Source organism: Diadema antillarum, unplaced genomic scaffold, assembly GCF_040938485.1.
Source record: "Diadema antillarum isolate AM-2024a unplaced genomic scaffold, OU_Dant_1.0 seq00000047_RagTag, whole genome shotgun sequence".
NCBI lineage: Eukaryota > Metazoa > Echinodermata > Echinoidea > Diadematoida > Diadematidae > Diadema > Diadema antillarum.
Genome location: NW_027271156.1, coordinates 376,641 through 395,394, shown reverse-complemented (window position 1 = coordinate 395,394; position 18,754 = coordinate 376,641). Strand labels below are relative to the sequence as shown.

Sequence of the window (18,754 nt, the reverse complement as noted above, 5' to 3'; positions counted from 1 at the left end):
CGAACTCTCCAGTAAGCAACTCGGTGATATAAGGACTGTAACACTCAAATCTTAGTATCGATATATCTTTTTTATGAATAAGGTCGAAGTGCGTCGTCGACGTGAAATCAATGGCAAACGACGCCGCAGACGCAGGGATGTTGGGGAAGAGGAAGGCGAGGACACGAACAAAACCCGTCGTCGCAGACGCAGGGATGACGTAGAAGAGGAGGAGGTCGAAGCCGAAGTCGAGGTCGAGGTCGAACCCGAACAATCGGAAGAATGAATTCGACCAGCCAGAATGAAGAAAAAAAAATGTTGAAAACCAAATTGACTAGTAACGAAAAGATATACACTTTAAAAAAGGTATTATAAGGAGTGATTTTACGTGATTGCTTGTCACTGTCAAGCTTACATGATTTTTTTTTTCGCCGATTATGATAATATGTCGATATTGATTTTTAACCTCTATGATCGCAAACTTAAAGCAGAAAGTCAATTTTGTAATAATAGGAAAAACTAGTGTTCTTTTGACATACGAGATGTCACTATTCGTTAATTTTCTTCACCGTTCATGTCGGGCTCTCAAGCTGTAATTTTAGCTAACATGTAATTTCTGTATGGTCTCTCACTGTAATAAAGACGAAACGAGCAGAGAAAACAGTTATGTCATCGTGAACATACAAGTAGATGATATTCTCCCAAAATGTCTTGATGACAACCATAATCTACCTTCCAAAACAGTTATATTCTAATTTTCAGTTCGAGTAGTGAACAATATTGGCAATGAAAATTGCAATATCATGGCAAGTTGATATTCGGTACCAGCCTGAAGTAGGTGATATATGCAATATTTCCCCAAATGGATTTATGTATAGCATTTTGCTCTAAATGTTTTCTAGAGAGTTACAACATAAACTCCTGAATAGAAATCTTTCATATTTTCAAGTATAACCAACAAAAGCAAGTGGATGTGCTCCCATCCTGTATCATGCTACGCCGAACTTTCCGAGTCATTCTAGTGACCGACACAGCTATGACGTGGAATCCTGAAATGAAGAGGGATGCACTCATCACAATCTATTCCTGCTTATGCTATAGCATAGAAATGGCATAGCATAGCTCTTTCGTTATACAAAGATCATTAGACGAATATTCCGTATCTACATGTCTATGTGTCTTCGATGTTGTGTGCTTTGAGAAATCATTTAAATCGGTGATGAATGGTATACAGGTAATAGTTAATAGTATGAGAGTATTCTAATGGGATTGTTGATGATGAAAATAAATCCTTCAATTATCAGCATAATTTCCATGCCTTCTTCGAATCATCATTAGTTTGTGGCGTAGGCAATTTTATGATACATCATATGGAGAGTATTAATGTATCATAAAGTGTATGAATTTTGAAATTTCACTTTAGAGGAATGGACATCTTATTGTTTTTCTTTATTCTATTTATTTTCCATACCTAGGTATATCTTTCCATCCTCAATAAAAATAGATGTACCATACAGGGGCCGCGGAACGTTTTTTTCAGTTTGGGGGGGCTGCGCAGCCGGAGGGGGTGTATCAAGGTCAACCTCCCGCTTAGACGCACCGGCGTAGCCTGGATACTAGTAATGATCTTGTGATCTTTGGAGGGTGGCGATTACTATGCGAGGAAGCCAAGCGACCGAACCCGAGCGAGCGGAGGGAAGGGGGTGGGGGGAGGGTGTGGGAGGGGGATTTTCCCCCTCCCACGGGGAGAACTTTTTGCATTTTGATGTTGTAAATGGTGCAATTTGATGCATCTTTTTGCGTCTTTTATCGACTTGAAACCCCCCGCTTAGACGCACCGGCGTAGCCTGGATAATGATCTTGTGATATTGGGAGGACGGTGGTTACTATGCGAGGGAGCGAAGCGACCGAGCCCGAGCGAGCGGAGGGAAAGGGGAGGGGGGTAGGGTGTGGAAGGGGGTGTCCCCCCTCCCACGGTGAGAACTTTTTGCATTTTTATGTTGTAAATGGTGCAATACGATGCATGTTTTTCCGTCTTTTATCGACTTGAAACGGCCCCACTTGTTTAAGGTAGCAGGATATTTTGATGTGGATTATTATTGAACAATTTGTCTATAAAGTGGTAGCATTTAAATAAACTTCTTGTATTAATCTATTGTTACAATTAATTTCATGAACGTTGTCTGTTAAGCAATCAAACAGAAAAGGCATGCTCACGAGGGTGTACATACAGAAGGGATATTTCTCCTCCCACACGAAGGTGATTTTACATTTTCAGACCTGAAATTCAGCGATCTGGTGCAAACTTTTGGTGCAAAACTTGAATTTTTTTCTAGCTCCCCCCCCAAAAAAAGTATTTCTGGAAATAATTTGGACTTTTTTTTCAGGAAAGTGTTAATAGTAAAATCATGGCATTTAGCTCTTATTCCGCGTGTGCATCATCTATGTGTATGTACAAAGTCTAATGAGGTAGAGGGGGAGGGTGTGGAAGGGGGATGCCCCCTCCCACTCAACGGAGCTTTTGCGTTTTTAAAATCAAGATAAAGCGATCTGAAGAACACTTTTTGTGAGAAATTCGGGTAGTGTGATTTTCCCCCCGATTTTTCCCTTTCTTTCTTTTTTCTTTTTTTTTCACGATCCAAAAGTGTGTGTGTGTGTGGGGGGGGGGGGGGGGGGGGCTGCAGCCCCCCAGCCCCCACCCCCCCCCCCCCCGCTTCCGCGGCCCCTGCCATAGGCACGAACAGCAGCTTACCACCCACACTATGTAGGATGTTAAGCTGTTGGCATGATTTTTGTTTCAAAAATTGCGTACACTCAGGACAAAAGAAGGTACACTTTTCAAGAACAAAACTCAACAGACCATAACCATCATTCGCTTTTTGAACGATTCCTTGCTCTCATTAAAGTCATGTCTACAACACGTCCACGAAAAGTACCGCACATTAATTAGAAATCGAAGATTGCGTACTACATTGATAAGTATTAAAATATTTGGGCACAACTGCATGAAGGTGATTTGAGTGTGCGTATGCTGTCTTGTCCGTATAATTATATATATTTATATAATGTGCGAGAGATCGTTCCTGTCCCAAACGTACGCGGTGCCTCATTGCGTATATTCACTATGTAAATAAATATATATATATATATACATACATACATATACATATACATATATATGTATAGGCGTTACCAAAAACATTTCCCACTTTTGATCCTTGATAGTTCAAAAATTATATATCAGACTACACTTACATTGATATGAGCAATAGCTGAATAGTGTACAATTTTGTTAAAGGTAATTTGATAATGATAGCACAAAATAGTTTCATTAGATTTAAGATTTATTTTCAAGTTAGGTTTCAGATTTGGCTCTGTTTTCAACCCTGTGTACAAAATTTTAGGTTTGCACAGCGGTCAATTGGTGTGTATGGGAGTGTGTGATTAACACCCTGACAATGGTCCTGAACAATGGCCATGATTAGAATGCTCTATAACATATTCATGAGAATTCCACTATCACAGCTAGTCTTTATTCATCCTGAAATGCAGTGTATGCAAGCACGTGGAAACATCAGCTTATTTTTGTTTTCATGTGCATGCATTACCCTTTACCATGACTTCAGACTAGCAGTGTCCAGGGCAATCATTATTAATAGAGCATTCATGTGCTTTGGAGCAAGAGTCTAGAAGCCTAGTCAGCAGAGCTCTGAAAAGGCGGTATTCGTGGTATTCATGTCTATGATAATTGTTCAGGGGCATTGTAAGCACACACTCACATGCACGTCATTGGTTCTTGTGTAAAGTTCGATTTTGTACAGAAGGTTCAAATTTGACCAAAATCTGGAACTTTACTTTAAAATTAATCATGGATTTATCGAACGATATTCAAACGATGTGAAACGTAATTCAAATGGACTCTCCTTACCTATCTAAATATTGGAAAGAAAGCACACCTTGGAAATGTGTAAACTGAGAAAAAAGAATCTGAGGTACATGGTCTATCAAGCACTTAATCTTTACCAAGCTGTGCGATGAAGTGCGGAATAAACGTGATGTAAACCACCTGCAACAACAGTGAAGAAATTATCAGATTAAACTGAAATTTAATACACTTTCTCAACACATTCTGTTCATGATTAATTCTAACTTTCGAATCGATAGCATTGTCTTTTCTAAATTTATTAGAGTTGAAAGTGAATAATGTGTATAGAGTTTTAAAGAAATGAACAAGGGGACTTTAAGACACACTTAATCACACTATTGTAAAACATAGAGTGTTCGACAAAAACTGCTAAAAACACATTTTCTTGTTCGTTTTATGATCCACAATTTCAGCATTATGTAGGAAAAGACTTGCTCTTTCAGAAAATAATAAGTTAAGATTGAGTAGATTGACCCATTTCACCTATTTTCAGTCTTTACACAAAATCAGTGTGAGCGACTTTTTGTTGGTTTTGTGATGCACGGTGACACGCACATATATATAATTTTTCGAGTTCATATTCATTTTGTCATAGAAGATTTTGAGGAAAACCAATGTATTATATACCATATCAAAGGTAATTTGATTGGCTATCAAGCTAGTAGGTACAAAGGGAATCTTTAGGCTAGGTGGTGAACACATTCATTTTTGCCCTCAAAGGCACAAAAGTAAAAATTGCAAAATTTGTCATATTGTCTTTCATTTGGCAATGCCCTTCAAGATAATGACAACAAAAAGCTAGTGTACCACAACGAGAGGCATGAATGAAATATGAAATAAAAAAGTTTTTGATCTCTTTATCTCTTTATATCCTCTAAGAAGAACAAAGTGCGAAACTAAAGGGGAAAATAAGACATTTCTGTCAACTTAAACTACAAACGACATAGGGAGTAATGGCATATAGAGATGATTAAATAAACACATTTTTTCACTCTTTTTATTAGGTATTTTAAGGATTCATGAGATATATTCAAGAACCAAATATTATTTACAACTTTCCTAGTTTGAAAACAAATTGAAATTTCTAGCATTATTCTTAATATTGCTTCTTCTCTTATTTCATTTGAATTTGGGTTTGACCCAAATTTTTCATTTTTTTCTCCCTTATCTTTGGCCTTTATTGATATTTTGGGCTTCAAAGGTGTTATAGAGATCAAAGGTTTATTTTTGCAACTTAATTCATGTGTCAAATTGTGCTAAAGTGGTGTTTTGTTCTTATTGTCGTAATATGGAAGAGCAGTTACGCATGAATGACAACTTGTTCATTTTTTACAATTTTTACTTTCGTGCCTTGGAAGAGGAAAACAAAGGTGTTCACTCATGCGTAAAGTCTCCTTTGTTTTTATTGCCCTACCAGGCTGATAGCCAATTAAATTACCTTGTAGGATACATTAACCTTTAGCCGAATATTCTATGAGACATATAAACTTGAAAAAGTGTTATTTTCTTTTTCTTTTCAGTTCAGCTCAGTTCAGTTCAGTTTTTATTTCTCCATTTCAAAATCAATACAAATCAACAAATCAACAAAATACTTACATAGTCATTTACAGAGCTCATATTCGTAACGTTTGGATCATACATACATTTTCTTTTTTCAAGAACGAATATCATATATGAAAGGAAGCAATAGGAAATGATAAAAATGAAATGCAGGGAACCATCATCATAAGCTAAGACTGACGAGGAAGATGGCCCCAGGTAAAGAGATACATAAAGAAATTCTTGCCACTCATTGAGTGGGGGGGGGGGGGGTAATTGTGCGAAGGGTAAAATAAAGAGATACATAAAGAAAATCTTGCCACTCACTGAGTGGGAAGTAATTTTCTTTTTTTGTGCTGAGTGTATAAGGATGTTAATACAGCACCATTCACATAACCACACACCTTTGAGAGAAATATTATAAATGTGTAGGGAAATTCAATTCAGAAAATTAAATTTACATTTACAAAATTGTCATTTTGCACTGACCAACATTCATATCCAATTCCATTTTGCTTTATAAAAAAGTGAAAATGGCATGAAAAGCATAACCGTACTTTGGCGCAAGTCGATTTTTGTGCTCTCTTAGACCATGTAGGTCCATGCTTCGACATTGTCTCCTGTTTATCCATGCGTGAACACAGGTGATGCGTCATCACTAACACCAAATAATGCCGGATTTTTTTCCCAGATATGAAATCACCGGATTCTAAGGTGTAGGTTGGCTGTGTGGGCTGCTTTATCGCAGGGACTTAAGCCATACTAATTGATACCGAATGATTCGGGGGGGGGGGGGGATACGCTTTGAAAACATTTACCCATGATAATTTTTTAACGGTCTGTATTTAGAATAAACGACAACTTTCGAAGTTTTTAACTGTTGTGTTGACTAACACTGAATATAGATAAATATATATATATATATATATATATATATATATAAGCACAATGAAAAAGAAAGTGAGATAACAACAGAGAAAAAGAAGAAGAAGAAGAAGAAGAGAGAGAGAATTACAAAGATAGGTCAAGTGAAATTTACCCACCGTTAAACGTTATACGCCTGTTGAATCTAAAATAGGAAAAAAAAATGGCTGTGCATGAATGCAAGTGGTCAGTCATAACTATTCAAATGATTACCAAAAGTGTGATCTGCTCGTCTACCATAAAATGTTTTCCTTTCCTTCTGTGTCCATGCATAGGGAACTACGTCACTATATATTTTCTTCGGAGGACAAACACACACACACACACACACACACACACACACACACATACACACACACACACACACTATACATGCACACAACATTCACCAAATGGTTCCAAGCTATTATAACGTTGATAAGATGTACCTCTTTTCCAAACTATTGTGAAAACGAAAATGTTGCACAGCAGTTATTGATAATCCTTGTTTGGATACCAAGATTCATGCAGAAAATAGATGCAAATCTGGGAAATTGTTAGACTTAAATAGCTTTCTGAGTATTGAAAATTGGCGCGAATAGTCAAATTAAAAGGTTATCTTGTTTTATATGAATACCGGTATACTCACACCTTCAGAAGATTCATATAGAGCAAGCAGTAAGCCAATTCCTTCCGGCATTGGGGTGATACCATATATCAGAAATAAGGGTGACGCACACTGCAAGTATTTTTAAATTGCGAGAAATAAAGACCAGAGTTTCGCAAAAATTTAGGAATAAGGCGCTTTGAGTTACCGCGTCAAATATTGTTCCGTTAGTTTAAGTCACAACCTAATTATTGCTATAATGTGATAATGTAATTATTTCATTTATTTTATTTTACTCGTGTTTTCCTCAAACATATCAACTGAAATGTTTCAAGAAGAATGATAATTTCTACCAGAGCTAGAGATTGCAATAAGATGACGGAAAGTGTATCCGGAATGGCAGACAGACTTTTGCGGTCATTGGCATTTAGCTAATTTTGTTGAACTCCTTCACCATGCAGAATGTATAACATCATGAGCATCGGAAGTCTCTGACATGATTGAGCACAAAATATAGACAGATGGTGCGAGGTTTCCCTCCACTTTTCTTGAGATTATCATCTGTTAAGTTGGAGTGGGTATTTGTTATGAAACACATTATCATGAAAAAAAAGGAAAAATAGAGCCACGTCTTTCTGTTGTTATCAAAAAGTACAGACTTAAAACTGAGTTGAGTTGAAAAAAAAATGAGTTTAACTGCGTTTCATCACCGAATATGGTACGCACGGTGAAGTTATTTCTTTACTGATTGTGGTAAAGAATTGATCTGGTTTTTGGTTGTAAAGAAGATTTTTTTTTTCATTTTTTTTTTCTAAGATGATATAATCTAGAACATATTCGCTGAGTGGGAGTGCGTGGGCATGGTGCTCATTATATTGTAGAAAATGTATATCATATCATTATCAGTGATGACATCAGGTTTGGTGCCCAAATCTAACATGCATAATTTTCTTAGAGAAGAGGAAAACGGACCTCGGGACCTCAACGGGCAAGGCCTACCCCATGGATCTGACAGGAACAAGCTTCAAACTGTGATCACAAACATTCTTAATTACAACATTTTAGCTCTATCATTTATAGTCTTATAGAAGAAAATTTCTTTTTGAAGATTCCCTAATTTTAGGGATTTGCCCTCTGGGTGCTCCAGTTGGGGCAGGGTGGCCATTAGTTTGTACGACTTTCATCACCCTAGCCGTAATACCTGACAAGTTTGTTGAAAATTTGACCTATATGGCTCCCAACTTTTCAAGTAAGAGATGAAGATGTATAAAAATTGATCTTAAACTTGTTCCCCTCCCCCTCCTCCCAACCCCCCACCATGAGCAACCCCCCCACCCCCCCCCCCCCCCCCGCCATGAGCAAACTTGAAACTATATAGTCACCAATGTAGGTCTACTTTTATACTTCAAGCACTATTGACTTGGAAAGCTCTATCACTTCTGGTTAGAGAAGAAAACTGTTGAAGATTACTTAATTTCGAGGAATTGGACCCCCCCCCCCCTCAGGTCAGGGCCATTGTGATTTTTTTTTTTGTTGTTGGAACAATTATAGATCCTACTACCCTGTGGATTCAACCTGTTAAGTTTGGTAAAATTCCATCATCTAGGTTCCAAGGAGAAGTTTGACGAAGGTAAAGTGCAAATTCGACGGAAAACGGATGGCGCACGGACAGACGGACGGACGGATGATGAATAATCGCATTCGCTCACTTGAGCCTTTGGCTCTGTCATTGTGTCAGGTGAATGCGACTTGCTAATAGTAACAAACTGTCACATTCAAAGGAAACCAAAACCCAAATATATATGTGAATTGAGTAAAAGCGGCAATATTAGTTGATCCCATCAGTGAAAGTTTTAGGAAAATTGGACACTCCAATTAAAAGTTATGAATTTTTAAAGTTTCGGTGCAGTCATCGCTGGACAGGGATACTACTACGATTCATGACATCATTATTGACAAAATCATATAGAAAAACATAAACAAAACTCTTTTTTTTTTTGACTTTTTAGCATTATGAAACAGCACTTGGCTTACCTCTTTCAGCAACCAGAGGGAATAATATTGCCCTTTAATAGCATAGTTATCTTAGCTTGTCGATGGAATGTGTACTTTCCGTGAAATACTAAATTTCGTGGAATTCTCCATATATTTTTTATATATCGCTGTCAAAAATGACGTCATGAACTGTAGAAGTCTGATCCTTCTGTAGCAATACTGCACTGAAAAAAATCATAACTTTTGAATCGACTGTCCGATATTCTTCAAACTTCAGCTGATAATGATTTACTAATATTGCTACTCTCACTCTATCTAAATTCATATTTTGGGGGTCTTGGTTTCCTTTAAAGGCAAACTATGTGTATTATTTTTTGGACGTTCACAGCTGTGTTTACAATCAGAGCCGCATGATTACAAAGCATGCAGATTATTAAGTGTAAATCATGCAAAAGTATTGATACCAGAAGACTCGGTTTGCGATTGTATTAATTGATTCGTATCGATATTCGTCCTGATATTAGTGGACTGATCAATATATTTTAGGAAATGATTAAAAACGTTTTACTATAACAAGAAACGTTGGCTTGTAGACTAAACAAAGATGACGGGACTCATAAGAAATTTTACCAGTTTGTTGATCGTTGTTTGGACGTGGCGTGAAATAGAACACTGGTTTGTCGGAGAACAACTGGATCGAGTTTTCACCGATCGAAATCTTATAATACTGTTCCTATAACGAAATATTAGTTCAACTAGGCAAAGTTAATCTTGTTGTAAAAGATAAACTACGCAGCACATGCTCGACATTCATGTTTGTCTTTTGAAGTTCTAGGCCTCCTACATAATTTCAACAAGAAAAAAAAAGTTTTCACCACATTGATTTATTTTGTAGACACTTCTGAAAGTCAATTTTGGTCAATCAATTGCTTTGACTGGGAGAAGTAGTCTCATGGCCTAAAAGAGCTGACGAAAAGAATATTGATTATGACGATCCGAAGGTCTATAAATGTCGACGGTTTTGTCCTGCCATTCCAACTGAGTTTCCTACAGTGGAGACTTCGTCAACTGGATTTGCCAAGTACGACTAGGCAGAATTGGCGCCATGGCTTCGACCTTGCCTGCACTACTGCTCCTTATGACAGTCGCCCAGTGCTGTAAGTGCATCTCATTCGATTAATTTCACAAGTTCTTCATACACTCTAAGAAAAAAAAAATAGGTTCAACTTTGTATACTTTTACGTGTGACACATTATTGTAGCAACAATACGGACATGACAGGTGCAACGTCGCACCTTTCTGCATGGTCGGAAAGGTGCAAAATTGCACCCGTAGAAGTGCTCCCATAATGTCCCACATAAACAGTGATAAAGGTTCAAAGTTGAACATATTTTTTCAAGAGTGCAGTTCAAATAGTTTAAACAGTTAGATTTTTTTTTTTTGTAAGAGAAAACAGTAATTTCGGATCCGTGTTTTCATAAATTTGGGAAAGTGCTTCATGCTGCAAAGTGTTTGTTCGTCACTTCGAATTCTTTTGAAATTTTCTTTCTACACGAAGTCAGGTGTAAGTTAAACCTGTCGCAGTTTAAAAGTTCTTTTCATTCCGGTGAAACATTAAGCAACGAAAAAAGAAAAGGAAAAAATCGCCAAATTGTATGGGGCAACTAAATTTTTGCAGCACTCTCCAATTTTGCAAATAGAGCTCTCGCAGCGATTTCAAGATCATCTTCAAGATATCATTATGCTTTCTGCATACAACGTCAGTCTTCTTTTCTGTTACTTTGAAAAGCAGACATGATAAACAATTCCGAGGAAAACCCCGCAATGTGAGATTCTGTCAAAACTTGTGTTAGCAAATAAACTCTGTAATTGAACTTTTAATTGGACTGATGCGATGAGATTATTTTTTTGGTGTACAAAGACAGCTTTTCCCAGTCATCCACTTGTTTTTCTGTCAATATTAGACTGAAGCCTTGATTAGCCATCAACAAGCGTTACAATTAAGCTGCTTTTTATTTGACGAGTGTTAAATACAGCAATGTAATAATTAGGATATAATGTGTATCGTATTTAGTTAGATTGTTTGCTCGCAATCTTTTCAGAGCAGAAGTTGTGACATATTTGACCGAAAGAATTGTGGATGTGCAGTTCAATGCTCTCTATGTCCACGTAGACTAAATATATGGTATAGTCAACACATATAAAAGAAATACTTAAAATGATAAAGTTTATTTACTTAAACGAATAATAAGAAATATTTTTTCGAAACCTAAGTTAGATATCAGGCTGTCTTTAACTTTGTTTGATAAATTGTGACCGTGCACCTCAAAACGAACATAACACACTGATTTTGCGTGAGGACTGAAAATAAGTGAAATGGGTCAACCTAGCCGAACTTGACTTTTTCATATTTTCTGAAAGAGCGGGTATTCTTTTACATTGGTTCAAATTTGGTATCATAAAACTGGCAGGAAAGTGTGTTTTTTTTAGCAGTTTATCTCGAACATTTTTTGGTAGAATAGTGTGATTAGGTGTGTCTTTAGAATCCCTTTTTCATTTCTGAAAAACCTTGTCCACACTCTTCACTTTCAACTCTAATAACTTTTGAAAGAATAGTGCTACTGCTTTGAAAGTTGGCACTAGTTATGGACAGAATGTGTTAATGAGGCATGCTTAATTTCATCCCTTCATTGTTGTTACTCTGGTGGTTTACTTCCTGTTTTTTGTCCCATTCATCGCACAGCCAGCACGGTTTGGTAAAGATTAAGCGCTTGAATAGACACTGTACTTCAGAGCCTCTTTTCTCAGTTCACACTTTTCCAGAGTTTGTGCATTCTTTTTAGATAGGTTAGGAGAGTCCATTTGATTTGAGTTATACATCACTTTAAAGCTTAAAGTCTGCTCTTTCAGAAGATGGTCTTAACTAAAAATTCATGTCTGGCGACTTTTTGTTTGTTTTGAGGTGCAGGGTCACAATTGGTCACGTTTTGCATTTGTAATTGCGTGTGTATGTGTTTGTGTGTGTGGGTGTGTGATATCGCGTCTGCATATTCGGAATATTATACGAACTTTGCTCAAAAGATTTTCTAATCATAATTGTTGTTTGAAATATCGGGTTGCCTTTTCTTCAATATTATAGTTTGTCCTTTTCATAAGTGAAATTTTGTGTGCGCAGCATTATTAAAGACTTGTTTGGGACGTCACCTCTTCATCTAATTTGAATTCCGACTGGGACTAATATCCTCGTATGGTAAGAAAAAGAAAAACGTGAAATGTTAATGAGCCCATGTTTTATGACTTTATCTGATTTGAGCCAGAATTTAAGATGCTAAGACGACGCTAAAATACTGGGCCAAAAATGTTGTTCTGCACATGCGCTATGTAATGTAGACAGCTGTTGTACAGACATTGTCGGACGCGAAAGGCTGCGTCATCTTAGCGTTGGCACCGCCGATCTTACGGTAAGCTCGCTACTATTATTCCTCATGCAACTTTGATCTTCCTGATCATAATTTTTGTTTCATTTTCTTTCCAGGGGGTTACAATACAACACAAGGTACGCAATAAAATCAATTTGCCCCATCCAGCAATGTTGCTATCTTGCAGATTCTTTCCTGTTTCAAGGAATATTATAGCATATTTACCAGTATTTACCTCCCAATAATTATTTCGTAATAAGAGTGTATCATGCACCCTATAAAAAGAATTTTCTTTGAGTCAGCGAGTAGTCCACTCCTGGCAAATTTGTTGGGATGGACATGTTTACAACTTCTTCAGGTAAATTACCTTCCTGGTGCAGATTTTCACAAAATGTTTAGAGAATACTACAGATTCATTTCCAACAGAATCTTGGCAGTTGAAACTGTTATCAAAAAAAGGTGGTGTGATCTCCTAGAAATACATTGTTTGGCATGTCATAAATGGTTTTATGAAATAAAGAATGAGGAGATCATTCTATTTACAGATTGCCAATGGGAACAAAATGTGCGATGCATTAAACCTTGAATGAAATATGTAAAAACTGATAAATAAAATGTTTAACCATAATCGCACTACGCTGATTTCTCTCAGGACCAAACAACTTTGACTGTGACTTTGAATACGGCACCTGTGGATGGCAGCAATCGTATTATGATGACTTTGACTGGTCTCTGAATAGTGGTGGTACTTCGTCGTCAAGCACTGGACCAAGCGGGGACCATACAACCGGCAGTGAGCACTCACAGTATATATAGCCTTTTCGTAGGTTAAAGGGATGATATAGTTTTGGTTGTGGTCCTAATAAAAGACGGGTCCCCTCCTTTATTAGGACCACTTTGTTTTTGGATATCTCGGCCATTTCAAGAGATATATTCATCAGATAAACTTTGAATTTCTCTTAGAACTATACATGATCTTTCATATCATATAAGTAATTTGATGAATATCAATTTGTTGTGAAATGATTGGCATATTCGAAAAAGTCCAAACAAAAACTATACCATACCTTACTATACCGAAGTACATAAAAGGTGCCCCCTCCCCCCCCCCCCCCCCCCTCTGTAGAACGCTAGAATGCTGTCTCCTTTACTTTGTGTTATGTTGTCTGCTCCTTTCACTGGTAGAAGGACAGAGTTTCAACGAAGTAGAATTAATGGAAAACTGCTACTGAAAGTCTTGGATACAAGATTTCTTCTGTCTTTCTCACTTCAACTTAAAAGTTGGGCTCTGTATCGGTAATACAATGATTGTTCACTGTGTACTTGTATCCCATGTGTTTTTTTGACATATTCTTTATTCCAATGGCTCTTTAATTTGAAAACGAAATGAGGTTCGTTATATTCAGAAGACTCGATCAACCAAAATTTGAATATCAAGGTTCTTTATTCCAAAGGTTCGTTAGTCTGAAAGTGGAAATAAGATTCGTTAATCAAAACAAAGTGCGGTTCTGACGAAACTTCAGAATTTTACGAACGTCATTCTTTCTTCTCTTTTAAGATTAATGAACCTTCAGAATAAAAAAAAAACTTTATCAATTTTATGTATTATCGGATCAACGAACCTTCCGAATGACGAACTTTCGGACTGAGCTTACTTTTTTGTTACATTTACCTTTCCTTTCAGACGGATATTACATGTACATCGAGACATCTTCTCCGCGTTATTCCGGCCAAGTAGCACGCTTAACGAGCCCCGCCCAATACCGTTACGGGCCCCAGTGTCTGACATTTTGGTATCATATGTACGGTAGCACAATTAATTCACTGAATGTCTACAAATCAGCATCAAGTACAACGAATGGAGGCGACGTATTATTCTCACATATGGGCCAAATCGGCAACGTGTGGAATGAAACACAGGTATTTAAGTAATGACATATATGTTTCTCAAAACTATAATCATAATGGTATTGAATGAATGTATGAAAGAAGTTGTAGTGTCAAGTATACTATTGCAATGCTATAGATAATTGTAACTGACAGAGCGAGAGAGAGAAAGAGAAGAGAAGAGAGCAATTAGACATCAAAATATTTCACAAAATTAATAACAGTTGTCATAATTTTGACTAAGATAATTAAATGTCCCTGGTAAAATAAATACACATCACTTGTTTGGTAATCTGTGTGATTCAAGGATACAAGGACACAATGTTAATATACAATATTATCGTACGTGACCCTGCACCTCAAAACAAACAAAAAGTCGCCAGACATGAATTTTTAGTTAAGACCATATTCTGAAAGAGCAGACTTTAAGCTTTAAAATGATGTATACCTCAAATCAAATGGACTCTCCTAACCTACCTAAATATTGGAAAGAAAGCACAAACTCAGGAAAAGTGTGAACTGAGAAAAAAGGCTCTGAAGTACAGTGTCTATTCAAGCGTTTAATCTTTACCAAACTGTGCTGGCTGTGCGATGAATGGGACAAAAAACAGGAAGTAAACCACCAGAGTAACAACAATGAAGGAATTATCTGATTAAACTGAACTTAGCGTGCCTCATTAACACATTCTGTCAGTAATTAAAGCCAACTTTCAAAGCAGTAGCGCTATCCTTTCAAAAGTTATTAGAGTTGAAAGTGAAGAGTGTGGACAAGGTTTTTCAGAAATGAAAAAGGGATTCTAAAAATAGACACACCTAATCACACTATTCTACCAAAAATGTTCGAGATAAACTACACAAAAACACACTTTCCTGCCCGTTTTATGATACCAAATTTTAGCATAATGTAAAAGAAGACCAGCTCTTTCATTTCACTTATTTTCAGTCCTCACGCAAAATCAGTGTGGGCGACTTTATGTTCGTTTTGAGGTGCACGGTCACATATCGTCTGTTAAAAATACAGAAATTCGCCTTCCATTGGCAAGACAACAAAGAAGGAAAAAAAGAAAAAAAAAACAAACAACATGGATTACACATGTATAACTATAATAACAGGCAAACAAAAGAATTACACGGACACAACTTATTCTCAACCGACGATATATATATATATATATGGGTGAGAATTTTGAACGATGTACAATTGCCAATTTTCGCACCTTATGACATTCTTTCCCTTAGAACACGCCAGGATGATCTAAGAAACCAGATTTTTTCATGTCATCTCAAAGATTGGTAAATTTCCTTTCAGGAGATATATGGTTTGGTTGACTTTTGCCTGATATTTTTCATTTGACAAGGACTTAAAGCGTAAAAATGCGATAAAAACGCTATTTTCACAATAATTTCTCTTTTTCAAACTAATGATGGGCATTTTTAAGCGTACGTGGCATCTAATATCTGACCATGTTCTGCATCTGACATATCATGGGTATGAACCACAAAAATATAAGAACTTTATGAGCACGTATAAAATGACAGAGAACAATTGAAATATCAAAGTCCCAGACAGACGAACGTCCGTGGTGCTTTTATTTCTATTGCTGCTGCAAATTCTACTTTGTTGTCAGAACTGTAATGTATACGAAAATTTGGTGTTCCACCTAATGAACATATCCTGCAAAAATTGTACGTCTGCAGGCTGTACAAGGGACGTAATATTCTTTTATGCAAAATTATACTCAGTTTTCGTCACGGACGTGCTTCCGCTATTTTCTAATAAAGATCGTATCCCATTAAACGTTATTGGTGGTATTGTTCTGAGTCGTAATCAACTAATATCTAGCCACACGATAATGTGTTTGTTTTGAGTTTCTGTCCATCCTTTGTCAAATAGGAACCAAAATTACATTTTCAGATGAACCTCCGAGAAAAAAAGAACGTCCGAGATGATTAAAACGTTTTCGAGTGGGACACCATCTTGCTTTGATGACGAAGGTGCATTTTACCTTTGGCTCTCTAGCCGAGGAGCTGCATGTTATTTTTGGAGCGGACTGAGGCTTGTCCGCAGTTTTTGGACCATGCAATTTACCGAAAACCAAGCAAATAATTAATATTTTCTCTGAAAATTCACCTCCTGACCCCCCTCTGAGCAATACATATGTTGTTAGGATGTCAAATTTCTTATAATTTGCATTGACAATACCTTTTCAAATTTTTGAAAGAGTTAGGAAGGCTAGGTACTCTCTGCCGATTAGTTATCCGTCCTGGAACATGACCCTATCAGTAGAACGAACGTCCGTGACAATTCCAGCGAACGTCCGTGACGCATGCAATCCCTTCGATAGGGATAACTTGTCTCGAAAGTGTCCTGTATTCTTTAAAAGCTTTAGCTCCAATAGCCACAAATAAAGTTTTACAAAGTAAACAATGAGTTTAGGGCAGTAGTTTCAGAATTTTTAAGGCGTTATGTGATCATGATGAACGAACAGTTGAAAATTTACTCACAATTTTACGCTTGTTTTCCCTCTAATTATACAAAAACAGCTAAACGCTGAAAACAAAGTTATAGGAAAATGGAATTTTGCGTAATCTGTAATTTCTGTGCATTTAGATTTCTTTCTAATGAGGATCTGGAGACAATTTGTACTGTTACAGGTTCTGAAAGTTTCGCTCACGGACGTTCTGTCCGAGAAAGGAAATTTCTGATAATTACAAATATATTACTGCACATAAAGTTAATGTTAGTTGAAAATATTACCAAATCACCGAGCCGCTCATACCCAAAAGTGAATAATGTTCAGCACTCCATTTACTTGTAATAACAAAAGGAAAACGTTTTTGTCACGGATGTTCGTTGGTAGAATAAGTCAATGGATTACATAGTAGGAGAAAGAGGATCAGTGACACTTTTTAGTGACAGGTGCGCCAAGTGTTTATCTTTTGAGTATGGTAGCTGGCGTCTCAAACAGAACACATCCAGTTTTGGTCTCCATAACGGACGTTCGCTGTAATTGTCATGATATTAAATGCCTTAATTCATTCTTATTTTTCTCTTCATGACAATTTTTCTCTCATTCCATCAATAGCCTGGACATGCTGCAACCAAACAGAAAACAGAAACAAACCAAAACAAACCAAAACAAATCCGAAAAGTGCTACGTAATCACATGCAGGATAATGACGAAAGAAGTCTGTAATTGACATGTGTTGAATAAAAAAAGGAAAAGTTTCAAAAGGACGTGGAAGCAGTTGAATGAAAATTACTGAGAAACAGAGAAGGGATCGAGCTCCAACACACAGAGAAAAAAATGCCAGTGCACTCCCGTTGTACCAAATTCCTCTGGAGAAGTTTTTGTTTGTTTGTTTATGTTTTTTATTCATCGAAATGCCGTCACAAGCTAACAAAAATAATGCAGTATACAATTATTGTCCGATGAAAACAAACAAATCCTCCGCTTATCATCACATGGTGTTGTTAAGTTTTATACTCATCAATGAAAAGCAATGTTCATTTGTAATTCTTTCCAAGATTTTTTTTTCATTTTACATTTAAGAGACAGAGAGATCGTCAATTTGTTTATGCTTTTGTGCTTACTTTGAAAACACATGTTACAAAAAGTAATGATTAAGAATAGGTTTAAGGTTGCACTTTGATACGTTCACTCTTCCTAAGATTCGTTACTCCGATGTCCAAAGGTTTGTTATTCCGAAAATGGAAAAAAGATTGTAGTTAATTAAGGAGATTTGTTATTAGAAATTTTCTTATTCCGAAAGTTTGTTAGTCCGAGAAATAAATATTAAGGATCATTATTTTTAGGCCCGTTCTTCTAAAAGTGGAAAGGGCCTGATATTCGTTTAGGTGAAAACGGTTATTATGAGGTTTTGAAATTTTGAGAATTTTAGTTGTTAACTTGTTTTTCCACATTTGGATAAGCGAACATGATTGTTCATGTTCCAATTAATAAACCTTTCGATTAACCTTCGGAGATTCCTACCATTTACCGAATAAAAAAGCTTCATAATTATACGAACTCTATCAATTTTCGTATTGACAAACTGTATGAATAACGAGCCTCCGAAATGACGCGCTACAAAATGTTTGTTATAAAGAACCATATTGCATAATGTCGAAGTCACAAACATCCATCCAAGTTATATGGACTTATTGTGTCTTGTTATGACGAAGCTTCGCAATATCGAACCTATCATGATTTCTGACTAATATAAAAATACAAATTCTCCTCGGTAAGAGTGTGTAACACAAGGAGCAAACATAGAGGGATTTCTTCCCAACGTATTCGTTTGCCCTCCCCAGCTAAACTTCGTATTTCTATAACGGAGCACATTTCTGTTGCCTTTCTATGTTAATTCTTTGTCATAACTTTAGCTGTGACCCTGTTCGTTATAAGCAGATTTTGCATTGTAGACTTTAGATAACAAATTTAGGACCTGAATCTTTACTTCGTGATAACGAAATTTTGATAAATATATTCGTTCTCA

General features: G+C 36.6%; 1 protein-coding gene across 12 annotated transcripts in view; it reads left to right on the top strand.

Annotated features, from left to right (window-relative positions):
* Positions 1–18,754, top strand: part of LOC139725492 (MAM and LDL-receptor class A domain-containing protein 2-like) — a 197,655-nt gene that overhangs the window by 135,488 nt on the left and 43,413 nt on the right. Inside the window, exon 40 of one of the 12 annotated variants that reach the window (XM_071636572.1) lies at positions 83–1,257. The exons of the other annotated variants lie outside the window; for them this stretch is intronic. Within the exon in view, the coding sequence (XP_071492673.1) occupies positions 83–265 (183 nt within the window). The 3' untranslated portion in view covers positions 266–1,257. Of the gene's footprint in view, positions 1–82; positions 1,258–18,754 lie in introns of those variants that run through there. 12 annotated transcript variants of the gene reach the window in all.